General features: G+C 36.1%; 1 protein-coding gene across 2 annotated transcripts in view; it reads right to left on the bottom strand.

Annotated features, from left to right (window-relative positions):
* ITGAV (integrin subunit alpha V) overlaps positions 1-24,209 on the bottom strand; it is an 84,861-nt gene that overhangs the window by 16,006 nt on the left and 44,646 nt on the right. For both annotated transcript variants that reach the window (XM_045841044.1, XM_045840977.1), the window contains exons 13-19: positions 20,491-20,682; positions 17,742-17,787; positions 16,137-16,244; positions 14,180-14,238; positions 12,556-12,710; positions 5,268-5,405; positions 582-649 (exon numbers count right to left, since the gene is read on the bottom strand). In XM_045841044.1, the coding sequence (XP_045697000.1) occupies positions 582-649; positions 5,268-5,405; positions 12,556-12,710; positions 14,180-14,238; positions 16,137-16,244; positions 17,742-17,787; positions 20,491-20,682 (766 nt within the window). The remainder of the gene's footprint in view (positions 1-581; positions 650-5,267; positions 5,406-12,555; positions 12,711-14,179; positions 14,239-16,136; positions 16,245-17,741; positions 17,788-20,490; positions 20,683-24,209) is intronic.

A 24,209-nucleotide genomic window follows, 5' to 3' on the forward strand; every position in this document is an offset into this window, starting at 1 on the left:
TCTCCAGATATTTCAAGACTACTTCACAGCTCAACAGAAAACTGGGAATAGCACACTGGGTGCAAATGCAATGCTTCTCTAAGTGACAGAAAATGTGGATGCCGCTAGTACATCACTATCATTCATATCTATTACTAAAGCAATTTTATATTTCTTGGTATATAATTATTCTTTGACTTCTTCCAAAAAATTTAATCTGACTTCAGATTAAATCTTCTGAATTAATTATTTGTCATGATTCCCACAAAATTCATTATTATTTATACACTATATAAATGGTAATCAGATTCCTTTAGTTAGGAGTATATCAATAATGAAATGTATCTTTAAGAAGATATGTTACTTTGTTAACACTACTCAGTGAAGAATGGGAATAGGTCTGTCAACCTATGCAATTAATGAAAACATAGTATATATTTTTTAAAGCTCCAATATTGATAGTTTTACTATTATAAAAAATCATGTATTATACTCTAACATAACTAATTCTCCTTAAGATATACTATTACTTTGAGTACAAAAACAAGCTCTCCCATTTAAATTTCTTATTATACTGCTTATTATTTTGGAGCAAAACTTACCTGTCTACAGAAACTTCCAGTTTGGGTTTACAGATGTTGTCTTCACCACAATCAAGGAGAATATGAGCCTAGGAAAGAAAAGCAATTTATTTTTCCTACATGAAAAAAACACCAATACATGTCACACATGCTACATGTATCAAAATAGATGCAAGGCATGTGAATGAATATACACATGCACACAAGCATATATTTGTATAAATTCATCAACTTATTTGCATACCTAAGGGGAAAAGGAATCCTGCCCACTTAAACAGGTCAGTAAATAGTCATGGATGATAAGGAAGAAAACAATTCCTAGGACAGAACAGAATTAGCTGGAACCTTTCAGTTCTATCTCAAAGTAAGCTATTATGACTTTGGAATGAAGTGTCATGTAGAAGAGAAAGTAACAGTCAAGAAATGAGGGTTTGGATGCTGCTAGCTAAGTTGTGTGATCCCAGGGAACACAAACTCCCTTAAGAGCTTCTCATCACAGACTACGCCTCTGCCAACATTGTGGAAATGTGGCTACAGAGTTTAACAGAAAAAGGAGTTGTGGATATTACAGCAATTCAGACACGTAAACGAAAGGGAACAGAAACCGGGCAAAATGAATCCAGCATATGCATGGCCACACAGAAAGAGATGAAGGAAAAAGATCTAGACTCCCTCAAGTTAGCCTGTCCAGAAGAGGTACAGTAAGCAAAAACCAGAATTTCTCCTCTCAATCTGGTCATGAGAGTGTGCCAGCTGAGCAATGGGGAAAACCCAAAAGAGAGGAATAGTGGGAGGAAGCAGAAGAGGTTAAGGGGGATTTGAAAGAATATAAAAATTAAGAGAAAAAAATGAAGTCATTTTTGGTTTGTCTACTGTTAACATCCACAGGGCTTCAGGTCCAAACGCAGACAAAAAGAGAGAAAAAGATTTAAAAAGGAAAAATAATGAAAGGCTTCCTTGAAAGAGAAAAAAAAAAATGACTATATGCTTCCAAGTTACTAACAAGGAATATACAGCTACCCGGAATAAAATTATATGAGAGACAGTAAATGTTAACTTAATTGGGGATGTAACCCAGTAATACAAGGTCTGTCCAGAAGGTATCCAGCCCATGTAACATGCAAAAGAAAGACATTTATTGAAGAAGATACAAGATACAAGAAACACTGTACATAGGAGAGTGATGCCTCAGCGCCCTTCAAAGTAGGCACCTCGGGACTTCACACAGTTCTCCCAATCACCATCTGCTGCCCCGTCGTATTTTCTATAATCTCATCAATGGTCTAAAATCTCTTCCCTCTCAAAAGTGATTTTAGTTTTGGGAAAAGCTAGAAGTCACAGGACACCAAATCTGCGTTGTAAGGGGGCTGAGTCACCTCGGTGATTTGATGTTTCACCAAAAACTCTGTAAAAGATGTGATGCATAAACTGCCAATCACCAGATGACCATAGCTGTGGCCTTCTGAATCATCCGAATCGTTTCCACGGAGGAATGTTCAGGCTTAACACAAAATCTGATGGAGATGCACTGCTCAACTCGTTCAGTCATTTTGAATGTGATGGCCAGAGAGCACACATGCTCACTCAATGGCGTCTACCACCCCCACTGACTAGAACAGTACAGTTGTGACTGTTCACTCATGCACACTCCAGTACATTCTCCTGGGCTGCCAGGGTACATTGATGTAGCGCAAACCATTTTAGTTATATTAACAATGGCTGGACTTTTTCCATACAGACCTCATATATGTAAGCTAATTCAAGAACCTAAATGTAAGCAGTTTCTGTGCACTCCAAGAAGAGGGGTAAGGGGCAGAACCATTAGAAGAACTTTGTGGTGATTCCATAAGTCATACCAAATACAATTACTGCTAAATTTAGTTCAAAAATAAAGTGTGGATTTTGCAGATTATAAATGAACTATTAAGAACCTCAGAATTATGAGCATCTGAAGTTTGGAATAAGAAATACATATAAAATATTAATAAATTCTGGTACAAGAATATTTGGCTATCACTCTACACTGAAGAAAAAGGACTTGGCTGACATTGGTGCAGCTAAAGTATTAAAATATGCTATCAAGGAAGATAGTTTCAGAAATGGAAAAGCATAGGGCAATGTCTTCCATTTACAGAGAATTACATCTCTAGTCATATACTTAACAGAGAGTAAGACCTTAATACATTATTTGAATAAATACATGAAGGGCCCTGGCTGATGTGGCTCAATGGGTTGGGTGCCAGCCTACAAAACGAAGGGATGCTGGGTCGAGTCCCAGTCAGGGCACATGCCTGGGTTGTGGGCCAGGTCCCCAGTTGGGGGCATGCAAGAGGCAACCACACACTGATGTTTCTCTCCCTCTCTTTCTCCCTCCTTCCCCTCTCTGGAAATAAATAAATAAAATCTTTTAAAAAATACATGAAGAATGAGAGAAAAAAGCTAATCTCTCTGCAGAAAGCACTAAACCTCTAACTCCAAAATATTAGGATGCAGAAAATGAAACTCCAGAGCTACCCTGTCCAGTACAGTAGCCACTAGTGAGTCACACGTGGCTTTTGAGCACTTGAAATGTGCCCAGTGTGACTAAGAAATTAATTTTTAAACTTTATTTAATTTGCATTGATTTAAATTTAAATTAAAAACTGACACTTGATTCTGTTGCTAAAAATCTTTTAGTATCTTTAGAACAACTTGGGTATGTGAACCTACTTTTTCAACTGCAAATTATATGAATTCAAAATACAGAAAAAATGTTTGTGCTGAAGATTTAGCATCTGAATTTAGGTGTGCTATAAGCATGTAATACATTCTGGACTTTGAAGATAGTAAAAAAGCTGTATAAAGAATGTTAAATATTTCACTGATAATTGTTAATTTGATTACATATTCAAATGATAATATTTTGGATAGTGTCATGGAGTGTTTTGTATTCCCTCAAACTTCATATGTTGAAGTCCAGGATGTGACTTACATTTGGAGATATGGTCTTTAACAAGGTAATTAAGTTAAATCACATCATTGGGGTGGGGCCTAATATGACTGGAGCTTTATGAGGAGACTGGGACACAGACAACCACACGGGGAAACCACCGTGTAAGACACGGGGACAAGGTGGCCATCTGCAAGCCATGGAGAGAGGCTTGGAAGGAACCAACCCTGCCAACGCTTTGATCTTGGACTTCACGCTTCCAGAACTGTAAGAAAATTAATTTCTCTTGTTTAACCCACCCATTCTGTAGTCATTTTTTAGGACCGTCCTAGCAAACTAATACAGATACATCATTAATGTTAATTTTGCCAGTTTTCTACCTTATAAAAAATGTTGCTGCCCAGTCAATCTAAAATTACAAATGTGCTCATGTTATCCTTCTATTGGTCAGCAGGACTCTATAGAGAGCACAGTAAACAAGTTTGTAATGTGACCGGAGAAATAAAGGACCCGTTTTAAAAAGAAGTAAATATTAAGAATGGTGGATGGGTAATTAACATAGAAATGAGAGTAAATAATAAAGATCCAAATGCAGAAGAAAAATGCTTAAAGATGAATAAAGTTACTGTTAAAATAAATGAAGGACACAAAGAAAAAAACATTCAAATAATAAAGAATCAGAGCAAGAGGAGGAAAAAAAAAGAAGCCAAATATTATTAAAGTTAGTATTTCTCTCAGAGGATTTCAAAAGTTAGCTTATGTACTCGATTGCCAGGCTTCAAAACTGTATTGGTATTAGAGACTGTTGATCTCAGTAGGCTGATCAATGTAATGTTAACACTGATAAATGATTTTCAAAAATTCTAAAACTCTAAGTAGAAAATAATTTGACCCCAAATCAAAACACATAATGTAAAAGTATGAGACAATTAACTTTTAAAAATGTATAAAACTGAATGCTAGACTCTAAAGGGCTCAGATATTCATTAAATTATTAATATTGTTGATCCACTAAAAATAAAAAATATAAAGAATATAATCTCACACATGACTATGTTTAAAAGTTTTATATAAATGAGTAATAGAAAATGGCACATATATTGATTATTTGCAAAATAAAATATAAAATATATCGTTAAAATATACAAATCACAAAAGACTTTAAAATGTGTTTTAATTTGCCTTATACATCTACCAAACATCGTTTTCCCAAATTACACACAAAGAAGAGTGTTAGACAAAGAAATAACAATCAAAATTTGGCGTAAAACATTGTATAAGAGAAAAATGTCAATCTAAAAATGTGAATGTGTAATAAGAGAAAGAAATAGGAAATACAATCGCAATATTTGAATACATATTTTTACATAAAATTTTCTAAAATATTATAATACAGTTTTTACGAAATTTTATATATTTGGTTTTATTAAAATAACTTATGTACTATACATATATATTTTTTATTAAAATGTAAATTGAAAATAAGACAGATATAAAACTTGTTTAGCAAAATAAAAAAATACTAAAATACAATATAAATAAACTGGCATTTTGTTGTTTTCCTAGAATTATTTGACTGTTTTATGTGACCCCATCTTTCCACATCACTAACATCGAAGTGGCTTTAAATATCCCTAACCTGAAAGTCCAGATTTCTTCCCCACCAACTTCTTTGACTGAAATCCCAACATTATAAAAGCAATCCCTTGTGATATTTTAAAATATGAATTGCAACACCACAACAAAAATTAAAGTGTGAAAGTAGTGATGAATTGTACCTGCCGGCTGACGTTGGCAGGAGTGAACTGGTTAAGGACGGGCTGCAAGCCTGTTGTGTCAGCAGCTGTTCTGTAATCCAACCGATACTCCATAAAAATAGTGATTGGAGTGAGTTTGTCTCTAAATTCAGACTCATCCTAGAAATGAAAAAGCTTCAAATTAATGACATCAACCTATGATATCAAACTCTCTGGAGAAACAGCTGTATTATATTCATCCTGATCCAACACTACCAAAACTCTCTGTAAAACTACGTACATAAGAACAGAGTATCCAGAAAGATTATCATTATTCATTGAGAACATTTAATCAATTATTTGTTTTACAATGTAATATTTGATTCACACAAAAATATAGGGGGCATATAAATAAAATGAGCACTCAAATGCACGCTCCGTATTGTAACTGGAACATTCCTGGTATCGTTTAAGTTACCCATGTAGTCCTTTGTTTTCACCACTTGCCTTCCTTCTCTGACGTACCACTAACCTGAATTTTAGGTTCGCCACTCCCTTGCATGCTTTCAGCAGTTTTATTTCAGTGTTTATGCCTCTAAACAATGTGTTCATTAATTTGCTTTTCCTGTTTACTTTAAAATGAGATCATATATACTCTTGTGTGATTTGCTCCCTTCTGTTCAATACTCAAGATTCATCCATGCTGTTGCATATAGCTGATGTTAAGTTTTACCATTGAGTTATACTTTATCACATAATAAATCCAAAATTTATTTGCCCATCCTCCTTCAAAGGTGTTTTGGATGGTCTGGTGCTCTTTGTTTTTGCTATTACAAAAAAAAATGTGATGTTTTTTCTTCTACGTAGCAACAAGTAGTTTGTCAGTCTATGCCACATTATTTTCCAAAGTCTTCAAAACAATAGCAGAAAACTGTACTTGAACAACAAATAAAAAAATAAATAAAAAAATAAAACCAATTTACACTGCCATCAGCAATGTGTTAAGAATTCTCATTAATTCACATCTTCACCAATTGACAGGCATTGGCAGATTTTGTGCAAATATAAGCTGGTGTTTCTTCATAATTATAACTTGAGGTACTTGTCCTGCTTAAATCACGAAGAGTTATTTAATCAAAAGCTTTTTCTATACGTAAGATGATCATGGTTTTTCTTATGAGTTAAGTTACACTTCTCTATTTTTAAAGTAAACCCAACCTAGGATAAATCAAAGTTAGTTTTGTCTTTTTAATAAACTGTTAGAATTTAATCAGCTCAGTCATTTTGCATCTATGTTTTTGTATAAGACTGGCATGAAATTTTGTTTCCTCTTTTATCTGTAGTTTTCAATGGCTAATTTTGTAGAATTTTTCCTTTAATTTTTTTCTTAATCTTTCAATTCGGATCAATAGCATTTAAGTCTATGTATTTGCCTTCACATTCTGGTGAACTGACATGACTAACATCCCACACCTTTTTTTTCTTTTTTTAAATATATATTGAGTTTATTGGGGTGATATTGGTTAATGAATTTATATAGCTTTCAGGTGTATAATTTGATAATATACCTGAATTCTCCACCCCAAGTCAAGTCTCCTTCTGTCACCATTTATCCTCCCTTTATCCTCTTCTACCTCCGCCCACTACCTTTCTGTCTGGTAATCACCATACTGTTGTCTGTGTCTATCAGGTTTTTTCTTAATCTCTTCTTTCTCAACAAGCACTTCACTCCCTCCTCTCTGATAGCTGTCAGTCTGTTCTCTGTATCTATGAGTCTGTTTCAGTAGTTTGTTATTTTATTCATTAGATTCCAAATTATGAGTGAAATCATATGGTACTTGTCTTTCTTTGACTGGCTTACTTCACTTGGTATAATACTCTCCAGGTGCATCCATGCTGTTCCAAAAGGTGAGATTTCTTTCTTTTTTATGGCCATGTGGTATTCTAAGCTGTAAATTTACCACAGCTCTTTCATCCACCCATCTATGGATGGGTACTTGGGCTATTCCAAATCTTAGCAATTATAAATAGTGGTGTAATAAACATAGGGGTGCATATATTCTTTTGATATTGGTGTTTCCCAACACCAATTAGTGTTTCAGGTTCCTTTGAATATATTCCCAGAAGTAGGATCACTGGGTCGTAAGGCAAGTCCATTTTTAATTTTTTGAGGTATCTCCATACTGCTTTTCACAGTAGCTGCACCAATTTATATTCCCATCAATAGTGCATGAGGGTTCCCCTTTCTCCACATCCTTGCCAGAACTTGTTGTTGATTTACTAATGATAACCATTCTAACAGCTGTGAGGTGATACCTCATTGTGGTTTTAATTTGCATCTTTCGGATGATCAGTGATGTTGAGCATCGTTTCATGTATCTATTGGCCATCATATGTCCTATTTGAAGAAGTGTGTATTCATGTCCTTTGCTCATTTTTTAATTGGATTGTTTGTTTTTCAGGTGTTGAGTTGTGTAAATTCTTTTTAAATTTTGGATATTAACCACTTACCAAATGTATCATTGGCAAATATGTTCTCCTATTCATTGGGCTGTCTTTTCATTTTGTTCGTTTCCTTTGCTGTGCAAAACCTTCTTAGTTTGATGTAGTGCCATGTTTATTTTTTCCCCTTGCTTGAGGAAATATGTCAAATATATATATATGTATTATGTATATACACACACACACATAAATATATACATGCATACAATGTCCTTAATTGTACTGCTATAGGCAGTACAATTACTGCCTATAGCAGTACAATTACTATACAATTACTAATGTAATTACTATGTAATTACTATACTATGCAATTACTATACAATTGCTAATACTATACAATTACTATGTAATTACTATACAATTACTAATTACAATTACAATTGTAATAGGCAGTACAATTACTGTACTGCCTATAGCAGTACAATTAAAAAACCAAAAAAATCTAGGATTTTTATGGTTTCAAGTCTAACATTTAAGCCTTTAATCCATTTTGAGTTTATTCTTGTGTATAGTGTAAGAAGGTGATCTAGTTTCATTTTTCTGTATGTATCTGTCCAATTTTCCCAACACCAATTATTGAATAGACTATCTTTATTCCATTACATGTTTGTAGCTTTTTTTTTCAAATATTAATAGACTATAAAGGAATAAGTTCATTTCTGGGCTCTTTATTCTGTCCATTGATCTATGTTTGTTTTCATAATAGTAACATGCTGTTTTGATTCCTACAGCTGAGTTTTGTATCATGTAGTATGATTCCTCCAACTTTATTCTTCTTTCTCATCATTGCTGTTGCTCTTCAGGGTCTTTTGTCATTCCATGTAAGTTTTTGGATTATTTTTTCTAGTTCCATGAAATATTCCATTTTATCTTGATAGAAATTGCACTGAATCTATAGATTACTTTTGGTAGCATGGATTAACATTTTAATGATGTTAATTTGTCCTATCTATGAACATGATATACACTTCTCCTTATTTGTATCTTCTTCAATTACTTACTTCAGTGTCGTAAGTTTCTGAGTACAGGTCTTTTACATCTTCAGTTAAATTTATTAAATTTATTACTAGTTTTTTTTTTGGTGCAATTGTAAATGAGATTGTTTTCTTAGTTTTCATTTCTGATAGTTTATTATTGGTATATAAAAATGCAACTAATTTCTGGATATGTATCCTCCTGCTATAAATTCATTTATCAGTTCTAGAAGTATGTGATGGAATCTTCAGGGTTCTCTAAATACAGTATCCTGCCTCCCTCAAATAATGAGAGTTATGATTCTTCCTTTCCAATTCAGACGCCTTTAGCCTCTTCTTGTCTGATCACTTTGGCTATATATCCCAGTATTGTGCTGAATAAAAGTGGTAAAAGCAGACATCCAGTCTTGTCCTTGATCTTAAAGAAAACACTAGAAACTTTTATGGTTTCTATGTCCTCTTCTGGGCTGTCATAGTTCTCACCGAATTCCTTGAACTCTGTATCTGATAAATTGCTTGCCCCCATTTTTACTTAGCTCTTTTTTCTGGAGATTTCTCCTGTTCTTTAATTTGGGGAATGTTTCTTTGTCTCCCCACTTTGGCTGCCTCTTTGTGTTTGTTTCTATTTATTAGGTAGATCTGCTACGACTCCCAATCTTGGTAGGATCGCTTCACGTAGTAGGTGCCCTGTGGGATCCTATGGCAGAGACTCCTTGATCACCTGTGCTGGGTGCTCCAGGGATGTCCCTTGTAGGAGTTATGTGGGCCTTCCTGTTTTAATTGACACTTGATTGCTACTGCCTCATTCGTGCCTGGGAAAAACCCTCATGCTAGCTCTGAGGATCAACCCTGACCACATGTACAAACTGCTGTGTGGGTGCTGACCACACGAAGCAGACTTTGCGTCAGCAGGGTCTGGTCCCTACCTTTGGATATGCTGCTTGTGAAGCTGACTGGATACTGCTCTGATGTTGTGTAGCCACTATTGGTGTGTTGGTCCTGGGGTCTCCTGGGATGGACTCTGGTGCTGACCAATGTCAGACATTGCCTGTGACTGGCCCTGGGCAACCTGTTAGAAGCTACACATAAGTCTGGTTTGTGGTTGCCTTTGCTGCACCTGGGTGTATGCACAAAGGACCAAGCTGCTTATCAAGCCTGGGTTTAACAACACTGGGTCCAGGAGCAGGTCATCAAAAGTCCCAAGGCATCCTGAGATCCACCTCTGCCTGCCTCCATCTGCTGGCTGCCTATTAGGCTCAGTCACTGAAAGAGACCCTGGCAGCACTCGATTTGCATGAGGTAAGTTCTCAGTGAGTCAATAGGTAGAGGCAAGTGGTGTTCACCAAACTGATACAGGTTCGAACTTGGTAACATTGCTGAGTCTGACACCACTCAGCAAATGTCCTAGGATCTACCAAGTCTAACTGCCACCTGCTTGGTGTTTGCACACCTTTGTTGTGAGGGGGTACCGCAGAAAGTCCTCAAAGTGAGTTCAGCAGAGTTTACCAGACCCAAACAGACCACGATTTGCCTGTATGAAGGGAAGGCTCTGCACTAGTTGGATGTGTGAGGGTAAAATGCCCCCTATCCTAGAGCCACACAACTCAGTCTGCCCAAGATTCTTCCAGGAGACCCATCTCGGCAGAGTAAGACCACTGGGAGTTGAGAGGATGGGGCTAATTGATCTCCCATTGGGGGAGGTGCTGATCAGGCTTAGGAGAAGGCAGGGGGAGTGGCCCCCACCCCAGAGCCACACAATTCAGTTTGTACCAGCTTCTGCTTAGAATTCAATGAGCTGGAGCCACTGGGAACTGGAAGGGTGGGGCCACCGGGAGTCAGGAGAGTGGGGCTAGCAGATCTCCTGTGAGGGGAAGGCAGCAGTCTGTTTCATGGGAAAGGCGGGGAAAATGGCCCCCACCCCAAAGCCTCATCTCAGTCACTGAAACCCCGAGTCTGCCTAGACCTCTACACCCCTGTCCAGGCGGCTGACTCCTCAGCAGGGCGCAAGCTCTTCAGGGCAGGGCTACAGGAGTCCAGAGCATGGGGCTATTGCATTCCCCCAGGCTGATGCCCTAAAGAAGGTATTGCTCCACGGAAGACAGATGATCTGTTGAGTGGGACAGTGACTCAGCTCAGGGATCCTGACCACTGTCCCTTCACCTCTCTCTGCAGAATCACAAACCCCAGTCTCTACTCACACAACTCTATTCCATTCCACCCTCCCTCTGCCAGAGCCCAGGGCCAGTGGCTGAAACCTGTTTTTGTGTGTTCGTCCTTTAACAGGGTGCATGAGGATTTTCACAGTCAGATGTAATGTGGGCTCCTTTCCCAGCTCTGGTGCTGTGGACTGGGAAGTTGGGCTTGGGGATGAGACTCCACACTTCTCAGGGGGACCCCGTAAACTGAGATATCCCTCTAGAATCTCAGCTGCCTGTGAAAGCAGGACAACTCTTTTCACTCCTCCACCCTTCCTACCAATGTTAATGTGGTTTCTTCTGTAAATCCTTGGTTTTAAGATTTCTCGACTTGGGGTGGTGAACAAACACAACACAATATACAGGTGATGTATTACAGAAGTGTACATCCTTATATATAATTTTATTAACCAATGTCATCTCCAATAAACTCAATAAAAAAGAAAAAAGGGCTCTCTTTAGCTAATCTTCAGTTGGTTGTTCAGGTTGCTTGCTATATACTTTAGTTGTAATCCCAGTGTAGTCGTGGGAAGACATGAGTGTAATATCCACCTACTCTGTGACTATTTTGGATCCCCAAACATTTTGATATCCAGTATTTTCATTATGGTTCACTTCTAAGTAAATTTCCATTATGATCTCTTCTTTGATCCATGTTATTTACAATCACAGTTCCTACTTCCCAATGTATCTTTTTGTTATTGATTTCTAAAAATTGCACTGTGATCAAATAGCATATTTTCTATACCAACTTTTTGAAATTTGTTTAAACCTCTTTATGACCTATAAATGATCAATTTTTATAGTCTCTAATTGCTAGTTTCCCAGTTCCATGTAGGTCTGTTAAAGATGCATTCTTCTAAATCTTTCCTAATATTTTGGTCTTTTTTTTTTAGAACTTTCATGATTTATTGCTTTAAACATTTTACACAAATTTATATTCTATAACCGATAATTCTAACATCTCAAGCCTCTGAAGTCTAATATCTGTTTGTTCGTTTTTCTAATAGCTTATATTTAGCTTTTAAAAAAAATAAATTTAACTTAACCTGCAGAAATTATTGGTGCCATACCAGAGTGTTACAGAGAGGCACTGCATTTCATTTTGCCGAAGTCAGGTTGCACCTTCACTCTTGAAACACTTTAGCCTCGTGCAAGTGTGCAGACCTGAAGCAGGAGGCCTGGCCCCCTGGCTGGCAGAAGGCCCCAGGCAAGTCTGAACCCCTGCGCTGCTGTCCGCAGTTACTGCTCACCCTCTGCCCTGGCTCTACCCACACCAGTAACCCTGGGGGACACATTTGCTTACAACTCACAAGTAAGCTTTAGCCAATGAAGTTTTCAAATTGGTTGGTCATTTGGGGGACCCTAGAAATTTCTTGTACCGTCTTGAGAGTCCTGCAGTTTTTAAGAAATACATTTGTCATAATTTATTCAGTAGCATTATCGTGGGAAGACTATTTGAACTCTCTAGTCTACCAGGAATAGAAGTCCATCACTCAGGTTCGACATTTTAAAAAGCCACACTTCCTCAAGACTATTTTGATGTGCTTTCCTATTGATTTAATAACCAAAAATGTATAGAATGTGAAAATCATTTAGATACAAAGCAAAAACAGTAAGTAAAAAAACAATACAATGGAGTAGAGAACTAGCTCTTACCCGCAGATATGCTATCAGTTCCTCACACTGCATCTGGCCGCCCCGGGAAATGGTCATGTTCTTGGAGTGACCCGGGGACCTGTTATGGAGAAACAGTGCTCGTCGAATTGCTCCTTTTTGCTTGAGTTTATCCAAAAGAAGTTCCACCTGGAAATCTATACAAACCAAAGGATTTATAACCAACATAATCTGTATGAACACCTATCTGTCCTAGATATCATAAGTTTTCAGATAAACAGAGCTTTCTATTCCTGTATGTAATTGGCTTCTAATTCATTAAGCATATCTATACATCGTAGTGAGAACACAACATATTAATTCTGAATAAATGTTTAATAATTAATCCAACTGTCTCCAAAGTAATGTCATATTAATTCAGACAACAGATAATGATGGTAGTAAAACAACTACCAGATAAGAGGAGAAATTTCTCTTCTGTATTAAATTATTAAACTGAGAGGAGGAAGTTCAGAGCATGAAATGTATGTAAATTGAGACGTTAGCCATTAATGCAAGTAGCACGACTCTTGATGATTGTGACTAAGAAATATTTACTATTATGCATGCATACCAATACATTAAACACAATGAATGAACAGCTACCATATCAAAGTGTGACATAACATGTCCCTGATGAAGCAAGGGGCCAAATACAGTTGTTTGGGTCTAGAATCACCTTAAAGTGAATGTGCTGCCAATAGTCTGAAGTGCAGTTGCTAGGCTCACTGCTTCTAAGATCCAGGTCTTTAAGCAGTTTCTTCCAAATAGGTAAGAGTGCAGATCTTTAAATTCACAAATCTTTCAAGTTTCTCTAAATGTTGAACTTCATGTCAAATTTGGGTGAAAACCCAGGATTATTTTGCTTCCAGTTCTGTTCCACACACCCACACTGCCTTCCTTGTTGTTTCTCAAATACAGAAAGCATGCTCTTACCTCTGGCCTCTTGAAATTGCCATTTCCTCTACGTAAAATACTCCTCTAGACGTCCCCTAGCTCCTCCCTTTCCTTGCCACACTACGTGAACTTTCATGCAGCAACACACATACAAGAGGTTCAGTCCTCTTCCCCTGCTACATTATTACACCTTAGCACTTGGCACTAACATACTGACAGTCTTGACAACAATTACTTAACTCCCCACCTTGTTCTCAGGACCACATAAACCATACTTTGGAAATGAAGAGTCTGAGCTTGCTATCGGGACTAAACTTAGTGCTGAAACTCTGTCTCCTCCTTCTCACTATTTCTAAACCATCTCTCTTCCAGAGATTGCTGGGGACTTCTTCAAGACATAAAATATCAAGTTCTCAGTAGATCGTCTACTTATAAACAATAATACTCATTCCCCTCAAGCTCATTTTTCTCACAACTTTGTAAACATATTTACAATTCAGTGGGCTGTTTTGTTCACAATGCCAATAAATAAACGTATTATTTCTGAACTGGGTTAAGAGTTTCCAAGAAAGTAATTATGCTACAATATTAAATGGCTTTAAAAGTAAACATTCAAATAAAAAACAATATTAACAACTATTTGAGTAACTACTCAAATATCCTAAAACATTTTTAAGTGTTATGTATGCAGCATCTCCAAAATCACACAATTTTTCCACAGAACACTTACTAAGTTTGGTGGGAAGTGCTCCTTTGCCATCTGCCTTTAAGCAGAACCTGACGTTAAAACTGTAGAAAATAAAAAATATATATATACAAATCCTGTAATTCAGTTTAGACATTTTAAATACCACAAAAATCTCCCATTTCTCATACAGTTTATTCTGTGAAAGTTTATATCTTTCTCCATGTCTTAATACTATATTTACAACATGAAACTATACAGAATAATCTAATTCATCTTTCAATAACTTAAGCACACTTCCCTTCATAGGAAAGAACTTAAGCACACTTCCTTTGATGAGGGGAAAAACAAAAGAATTTCCAAACTTCCTCTTATAGAAGCTGTTGATCTCAATGAGGGAAATGACAGTCCAGATTTAAAATAATGTACCATTTAATAAAAAGCCCCACCAAAGCCCTGGCTGGCGTAGCTCAGTGGATTGAGCGCAGGCTGCGAACCAAAGTGTTGCGGGTTCGATTCCCAGCCAGGGTACATGCCTGGGTTGCAGGCCGTGACCCCCAGCAACCTCACATTGCTGTCTCTCTCTCTCTCTGTCTCTATCTCCCTCCCTTCCTTCTCTAAAAATAAATAAATAAAATAAAAAAAAAGAAAATTTACTTAAAAAAAAAAAAGCCCCACCAAAGGTTCCTTTAACCAGCAAATTCCTGTAGGACAGCGTTCTTCCCAATTTACTAACAAGTGCTAGAATCAGTTTAATGGGTTGTGTCCAGCATAATAAAGAAAACTAATTACATAAATAAAATTCACTTCAGGTATCAAGGCTGAGATTTCACGAAACGTTTCTTTCAATTATATACATGTATATACTGGATTATAATGCAAAATGTATTTTGTACTATGCATCATCATAAAAAATATACAAAAGCTACTGCTTTAGTATATTGAAAGCCTTCAAATTATTAGCATAATTATAAGCATATTATTAGCACCTTCACAGGGACTTGCTAGGGTGAGTGAAGGTAAGAAAGGCAGAAAATCTTAAAAGTCAAAAATCTTGAAAGCAACTTTAATACCAATGAGTAGAAGTGAAAAGTAATATTACAGAATCTTAATGCAATTAAATGAAATAAAATTTTGAAGACTGATTTTAATAACTATAATACTAATTCAAAACCAATATCAGGAAAAATATTTTTTTCAGTAGCTCTTTTGAAACAAAATTTCTTCAGCTTCCAGTCATTCTACTTTCATCTGTAGTTCTCTATTTTTCTGTGTGCCAGGAACTTGAATACTGTTTCCCAAAGTGGGTTATTCATGGTGATTAATAGTATATGAGTCAAGATTTCTCATTTCTAAGGTTATATTTATTTTGACATGTAAGAGAAAGATACTTGTGTCTCTATTTTATTTTAAAATGTTTTAAAGCAAAACATAGGTCAATTTAAAGAAAAACATCTTAAGAAAATTATAAATACAGGTAGAATGAAAATATAGCAAAATCATACAATATAACAGAGTAGCATAAAAATAATGGAGACCTGAAAAACACTGGACTATACAAGAATTCGCACATTAAATTTACAAAAAAAAAACCAAAAAACTTTTCCTTTAGAAACTAGTAAGGGAATAAGTAGATGACTGGTATATTAGAGCCAAATAATATTTTTCATACAGCTACTCACAGATATTGAATGTGAAAAGATCATACCTTTTAAAATGTAAAATATTCATGGGCTTTTTAGAATTAAATATAAAATATAAATAAGTTCTGAGATCTTATTAGCTTTTCCTTCTTTCTGAATATATACAATGAGTATGTATCATTTCTAGAAATTTTACACTAGTTTTTAGCATATTTCTAAAGCTTTCTTCATATCTGCTTTGGAATGGTATTTCTGTAATTTAATCTATGACATAAAAACAGAGTACACCCATACTTCATTTTTAACTGTTTTTGTAATAACTGAATGAATAATAACTATCATTAAACTAATACTCTTACCAGGAAACTTTCAGATCTGTCCCAGGCAGTGGGCAGGTTTTATTGTCTTGATTTAAAATGCTAGGGTACACTTCAAGGCCAGCATTTACAGTGATAACTGGTCTGGCTCTGTTAGAGAGAGTATGTGTATGAAAGAGAGAGAGGGAGGAAAAGAAAGAGAGGGAGAAAAGGAGAAGGGGAAGGAGAAGGAAGAGGAAGGGAAGGAAGGGTAGAAGGAGGAAAGGAAAAGAAAGAGAGGAAATAAGGAAAGGAAAATTAAAAAGTTATTTTTAAAAAGTTACATTGATCTAGACATTTCAGGTTCACATTCACTGCACACGTAGTGCAATGTTTACTGAAGCATTGTTCAAAAAAGCAAAAAAAAAAAAAAAAAGAAAAGAATCAGAAACAACTTAAAATGACCAACTGTCCCAGTTTGCCCAGGACTGCCCTGATTTTAGCACTGAAAGTCCTATGACCTGTTAAATTCCTCAGTTCCAAGCAAACTGGGACACTTAGTCAAATTATCTGAACTCTGTCCATCAAAGCAGAATGGTTAAATGTGTCATGGGATATGTATCCAATACAATGCAATACAGCAGGGAAAGTAAGTGCCGTAAATCCACCAATCCACCTGTGTCGTTATGGACAATCTCGAAGATAGATACAAGATATAATCGTGGTGTGACAGGGAAAAAAACCCACAATGTACAAAGGACTCACACACACACAATTTTTTAATGCACAGAACATTTCTACTAGGATATACTAATAAACTAGTAACTAGTGTGAGAAGAGATTTTTGTTGTGTGCCCTTTTTACATTATTTGAATATTTACTATGTGTGTGTATTACTTTGTTAATGGCCATTTAAAAACTGAATTAAAAACTGAAACAATAAATTAAAATAATTTCCCAAAGTTCAATTGTACAAATTTAAAAATACACTAGGCTCAGGACAGTATGCCTGTCCAATCACAGTAAACCCTGGAATCTGTACGAAAACACGCCATCCTGAGAGCCACAAGCTAGCTGACCCATCACCAGCTCCGCTATACAGTTTCAATGTCGGTCTTCCTTCTAGGTGTGAACATGGCCCATAGCGGAGTAAACATTGAATCTACTTGGGATGCCAGATGATATTCTTGAGCATAAGTAATTGATGAACTAAAAAGAATTAATTGGGTGTCTGTATAAAGCAGGGAAATATGGTTATGTGGATTTACACACTGCTTTAAAAAATATTTATTTTGGAAGTCATTACATACTGCCTTTGCAGTCACAGAACGTGGTGGCACAAACACCAAGTTAATTTCTTATCTCTCAGAGGAAAACGTGAACTCCTGTAATTTTTTCAGAGAAATTTAATATGTAGAAGAATATCTCTAGACACAATTTCAAAAACAAAGAGGGCAATTCTAAATGCTTTTTAAATAAAAAATTACAACTTTCTCTACTTGAGGTCTCCTTGTGCAAATACTATTTGCCTGCAGTAAATCTTAAATCGAAAGAGCAAACAAATTTTACCACTACTTCCAGAAAATTAAACTTAAATTCAAATACTGGTACTTAACTATAAAACTTCCAAATAATTCACAATAGTACAGGATATGGAAACATGCTCACCTGTATAACACAGCTCTATCCACACCAAAAGCTCCTACAATTAAGTCTTAAAAGAGAGTAGAGAAAAATGTTAATAATGATGATTTTTTTTAAATTCACATACCAAGCCCTGGCTGGCATAGCTCAGTGGATTGAGCACAGGCTTCAAACCAAAGCATCACAGGTTTGATTCCCAGTCAGGGCACATGCCTGGGTTTCAGGCCACGGCCCCCAGCAACCACACATTGATGTTTCTCTTCTCTCTCTCTTTCTCTCTCCCTTCCCTCTCTAAAAATAAATAAATAAGATCTTTAAAAAAATTCACATACCATCCTATAAAACTTTTAATAAATACAATTTCTAGACATAGTCTGAAAACTATCTTCATTAGGTTGTTTAAAATAACCTCTAAAAGGCTAAAAATTCGAAATAAGCTATCATCAATGGCAAACACTCACATAAAACTAGTATTTCATTTAGGTAGGCAAAAATCTTTTTCATGAATACTAAGTAAAAATCTGCAACAATGGGAAGTATAACCCCTAAACACATGTACACCAAAGGAAAAGTCCAGATCGATAGATACTTATGCATTTTACAATTTCATTGTAAAGCTTTTTTAAATTTTTTCTTTACTTTATTTAAAAAACAAAACAAAACCAAAAAGCATATTCCATATATTTAGAATGATAGGAGATAGCACTCAAATCAACAAAAACAGAATGCATTAGTTTTTATATGTAACAGGTAAAAATGATTCACAATTAGAAATAAAGGAATCAGAGGTCTCTCTCATAGTATAGCCATGCTCAATTTGATGAACCCTATCTAGGCAGAAAAGTACATGAAAAAACCATAAAGACAGGCAGACTGTATTACATCAAAATTAAGAACTTATGTATGCCCCCAAAGCAAATGTGACAACCTAAGAAATACACAGGGGTGCGCAAAAGCAAGTTTACAGTTGTGAGAATATGAAACAGAGTTTATTCTTGTATTATTTTTTACTAATTATTGTATTATTTTCCACACAAACAACTGTAAACTTACTTTTGCCCACCCATGCATATGAGTTAAGGAGTTAATATCCTCAATATTTAAGGTACTGCCACAAGTTTAAAAAAGTGAACTAATGAAAGTAAAATATCCCAATAGAAACAGAGGAAAAAAAGATGTAAAAAAAGAAATTCACAAAAGTAAATATATGCAAATAAACCAAAATGTTTACCCCCTCACTAATGATTAAAAACTATAAAATGAGATAATGTTTTCCACATATCACATAAAGTTACTTTAAAAGGAACAAAAGCCGTAGCTGGTGTGGCTCAGTGGATTGAGTGCTGGGCTGTGAACTGAAAAGTTGCCGGTTCGATTCCCAATCAGGGCACATGCCTGGGTAGAGAGCCAGGTCTCCAGTTGGGGGCACATGAGAGGCAACCAATCACTATATCTCTCACACATTGATGTTTCTCTCCCTCTCTTTCTCCTTCCCTCCCCCTCTCTCTAAAAGTAAATAAATAAAATCTTAAAAAATAATAAAACAAAAATCAAAGAAACAAAAGATGACACCTAATATGGGCACAAATGTGCAAAAATGACCACTCATTTACTGCTGTGCTTTAAAAAGTTGCAAAAACTTTTGGAGTGAGTGGGAATGTGATTTGACCATGTGTATCAACTTAAAAAGAAAAACCAGTGCTTAGCTTTTATATAGCAATTCTAAAACTTTGTTCTAAGGAAATAATCAGATACATGCAGCAAACTTATATACAAGAATATAAATGTCCCACAATAAGGTTAAATAATATATGATACAGCCATGTGAGAAAATGGAAAATATAAAGTTCAAGCCTTGGAAGAAAAATAACTTAAGGAAACATTTCTGATACATTACATGAATTAAATATGCTAATAGTACATTAAGTATAATTTTGTTTTGTTAAAAAATGTACATGAATGCACTGAAAAGAAATTATAAAATGTTTCACAATATTTTCAAAAAGTTCTATAATTATACTGCACTTATTCAAAAAATTCTTGAATTAACACTGACGTAAGAATCAACTTACTGTCTTATTTCTACAAGCACTTCTACATACTTGCATATTGAGCTAATATTAACTGCTTCGACAACAAGGGTAGTCTAAATTTTCTGTACTACATTTCATGTAAAGAATAGACCCATTATGATCCTAAGTCCATTATAATATTCCAAAGTATATATGAGCCAGGGAAAAAAAATCTCACTTTCTGTACTGGCTCAAACCAGTGGGGAAGGTGGGGCAAATTACCTTTCTGTCTCTTTTCTCATCCAGAAAATGGTATAATAATGAGCTGAGCTAGCTTATACTCTTCACACGCCTTATTGAGACAATTAAATAATATATTTTTAAGTCACAGTGATTATTCAAGTCCATAAAAATGTTAGATTACTGAAAATAAAAAAGGGATAACATTCAACAATTTAGAACGAGCATTTATCTTTGTTTATAACTTCTAGAATATTTTTCTCTGACATTCCATCACAAACCTCAAAACAATAAAAGAAACTCAGAGAATGCGTTTTTTAATAGGAAACTCCCAGGAAATTGAGCTGCACTTAGTTCATATCCCTTTCAATAATAAGAACAGTTCCTTAAACAACAGTAGGGCTTAAACTGTACTTGAAATATTGAATTGAAATAATTTATAACATAAACCCAGAGCACAGTAACTATTTGCTATTAGGACCAAAAAATCTATGAAGTTCTATGTATTTCTAGGAAAGTACCTGGATATCCATTTTTGTCTATATCTGTGGCTCCCTTCATTGAATAGCCGAAGCTCGGTGGCATGCTCTGGGCAGCCCACTTCCCTTCCAGGATTTGAGATGGCACTGCATTCAAGCCCGTTGATCTTCCATTGAAAATATAAACAATTCCTTTTTTATCTTCACCCCCATAGGGAGCAGCAATCGCAATATCTGCAGAGAAAAAGGAAAAAGGGGTGGGGGAGGAGATGGTGAGAAGAGGAGGAGGAGAAGGAGAAGAAAGGAAGGAGACAAGGAGGATGGAAAGAAGGAAGTCTTAGTACTTATCATTATTTATGTGAAGATCTTAATATTTATAGGACCCATTTATCAGATAAATATTGACTCAAAGTTCAGTAAAGTATTCTTTATACAAAAGCAACAATATAATTCAAGGAAATTCAAGTAGAACTATATGGAAATTACATGAATTGGAGCCAGATATTCTGGGCTTGACTTTGGACAAATCAGTTAACCTTTCTGGACCGCAAATACCTCATCCTTTCATGCAGGGGAGGGTGATATGTCAAAACATTCCTCTAAAGTTCATTCTAGCTTTCAACATTCTAGTTAATTTAGTTGGGCATGGTGTGGGGTTGTTTTTTTTTAAACAGAAGCCAATCTGACTCCGAAACTTGAAAGTTAAGAATTCACCATCTTGCTCAACTTACATTGAAATAAACAAATAAAAAGTTTGAAATTCTTTTAAAAAGAAAAAAATAGTCACTATGACCTTTCCTAACTCTAAAATATTTTACCAATATGTCCATCTCCCTCTGCCCCTGCCTCCAGACCATCCTTGGTGTGGATCCCGAAAGCAGAGCAAGTGGCTTTCCACTTCTACTCTTTTTTTTAACTGAAGTTTTTTTTTTAAGATTTTATTTATTTATTTTTAGAGAGGGAAGGGAGGGAGAAAGAGAGAGAGAGAAATATCAATGTGTGGTTGCTGGGGGCTGTGGCCTGCAACCCAGGCATGTGCCCTGACTGGGAATCGAACCTGTGATGCTTTGGTTCGAAGCCCGTGCTCAACCCACTGAGCTGTGCCAGCCAGGGTCTTCCACTTCTACTCTTGCTCCTATAATCCATTCTCCTCAAGCTGCCAAACTTCAATAGTATGTAGCCTTCCTTCTTAAAGTCCTTCAATTATTTCCCAAAGCTTTAAATGCTACCTGGTTTTTCAAGTCAATCCTGCCTCCCCACAACTCCCACCCAATTCTAACCCTCACTCACTCTTCCTACCAAGCCTGGCCTTTTTCTCAAACACGCCAAGCCAGTTCCCATCTCTGGGTTTATAATTGCAGTTCCCTTCTGCCTTACCAGCTCTTGCTCCAAAGCCTTCCAAGCTTTGCTCCTTCTATTTATCCAAATCATAGACTAAATGCCATCTTGCCAGGAATGTCCTCCCTGGCCACACTAAGAAGCACTACATTCCCACCTCTCAACCACACTATTGTATTACCTTGCCCTTTTATTGTTTTAAACCCTCAACCTTTTCACTACCTGAATTTCTCACTGGGTGTTTACTCGATGGCTCTTCCACCAAAAAGTTTCCTGAGAGCAAGACGTGTCCATCTTGCCTGTGACAGTCCTTACACACTAGCCCTTCCAAACTGCCTCAGCTTACTTAACACCCCCAAACGTTTCCGGCCTCCTCGATGCAGCATCCTGAGACAACAAAGATGACCTGATCATTCATCTTTTGTATGAGACCCTTAGGCCCCGGAATATCCCCAACACTGTGGTGATTACATTCTAGTATTTACTCATTTACATAAAAGTTGCCATATTGATGCTAAATTCCCCAAGGACATGGATGGGCTCTAATTCATCCTCTCATCTCTGGCACCTAGAACAGTTGCTGGCCTGCAGTGAGCACCAACGAAGAATTTTTTATCCTTAAAAAAGTTGTATTATATTATGTAAGTAATATTTACATTATCCTTGTTCAAGTTTCAAAAGATGAGCCTAACTCTAAAATTGACATAAACCTTAAGAAAGTAGTCATAAGAATGTAATTTTCCAAAGGAAGATGGCTCTAGTGTTAAAATATCATTACAATAAAAATGATCTCTAACTTTTCTAAGACTCTCGCTATTTTACACATTCTAGTCATCTCTCTTGGCTGGCATCTGTCTAGACTGGCGAGTCCTGCTTTTTCATGCAACCAGTTTCTCTCTTTGATCATTTGAACTGCTCTTTTCTGTTTTTTTTTTTCTTTTTTCTTTCTTTCATTCTGCCTTTCTGGAGGGGTATTGAGAGAAACTGCTCAACACTGTGGAACCTAACTTTCTTGTTTTGTTTTCAGAATCCCTCTTGATGATACCTGGGGTTTCCCCAGGGCGGGGGGGGGGGGAAGGGAGGAATACAGGAGTACAAAGGGTTAATGTCATCAGGTTGGAACAAAGATCCAGGTTATAAGTGGTAGTTCACTTTATATGTATAAACTATAGCTATATACAAAATATAAATATATGTATCGACATAAACACAGCTCAGATAATCTTCCACTAAAGACATTATCATTCACAATCTCCTATTTGGGACAGTAAGACCCCAGAAGAAACCCTGGGAGAACAAGATCATCCTCTATGGCAAGATTTTCAACTGGCGTGCCGCATGAATCTCTCCAACATGCACGACCTGACTACTAAGTCAGGGCACTGGCCTCTTTTCCTTTGTCAAGTGAAAAAGAAAGGACTGAACAGCCAACACAACAATGCCCATCCTGTGTGAATGAGTAAGAATTGTACCTATTTTTGGTCAGGTCAGCACAAAATATATATTTTTGGTGTGTCGCAGAATTTCAGTAGTTTATATGTGCCACGGAGATAACAAAGGCTGAAAATTGATGCTCTATGGTATCTAGCTCTAGAAAAAAAAAAAACCTCTCTTTAAAAGTTGTTAAACTTCTATATTTTTTTGCTATTTTTAACTGTTATGCTCACAGATGATACATTTTAATGAAAAAATAGAAAGCAGGATAAAGTTTTAGCCAGATCCTTACATTAAGTAAAGTCTCTTTAAAGAGGCTGGGATATACACTCAAGACGAGGTGATGGCAAACGGGGCCAGGCTCTCCCAGAACACCTGGAGACGGAGGCCCGGCGACAGCAAAGAACCCACTTTACTCGAAACATAACCTCACAGCCAGCCCTGTGTTTTCTAGGTAGTTCTTGTTATCAAAAAGTAGACTGGGTGTGTTCTATAGTATTCTTTCAAGTTCTACTTTGACCTTTATATGACCAAACTAATGTTTTCCTTTTCCACTACTTCTTGGGAGATAATCCTCTGTATTTTTTGAAGTTTTCTTCTTAATCTATAACTTTTTTTAAATTTTAGTGGGCATACCCCTGATATTGTTGATGACACAAACTAACAGTTCACCTCTCTATTCTGTGAATTTTGGAAATGTTTTTAATAGTACTCTTTAAAATAATCTTGGTAATGTGTAATCTGTATTTCATTCTATAGCAAAGCCAACGTAGGTTTTTAAAAATATCTATAGCTATTAATGGAATTATTAAACGGCACTATTATAAAACCATGAGCTATCTATTCCTTTTACTTGCCCTCACGAAGGGAGATATAACTTCCCTCAAAACATTATGGACAAAACTGTACTTGAACAACAATAAATAAAAAAAAACATTATGGACAGCCACAACAAAGTTATAGCTTGAAGTATGCATTACAGGCAGCAG

Source organism: Phyllostomus hastatus, unplaced genomic scaffold, assembly GCF_019186645.2.
Source record: "Phyllostomus hastatus isolate PE091 unplaced genomic scaffold, TTU_PhHast_1.1 phas_contig_1, whole genome shotgun sequence".
NCBI lineage: Eukaryota > Metazoa > Chordata > Mammalia > Chiroptera > Phyllostomidae > Phyllostomus > Phyllostomus hastatus.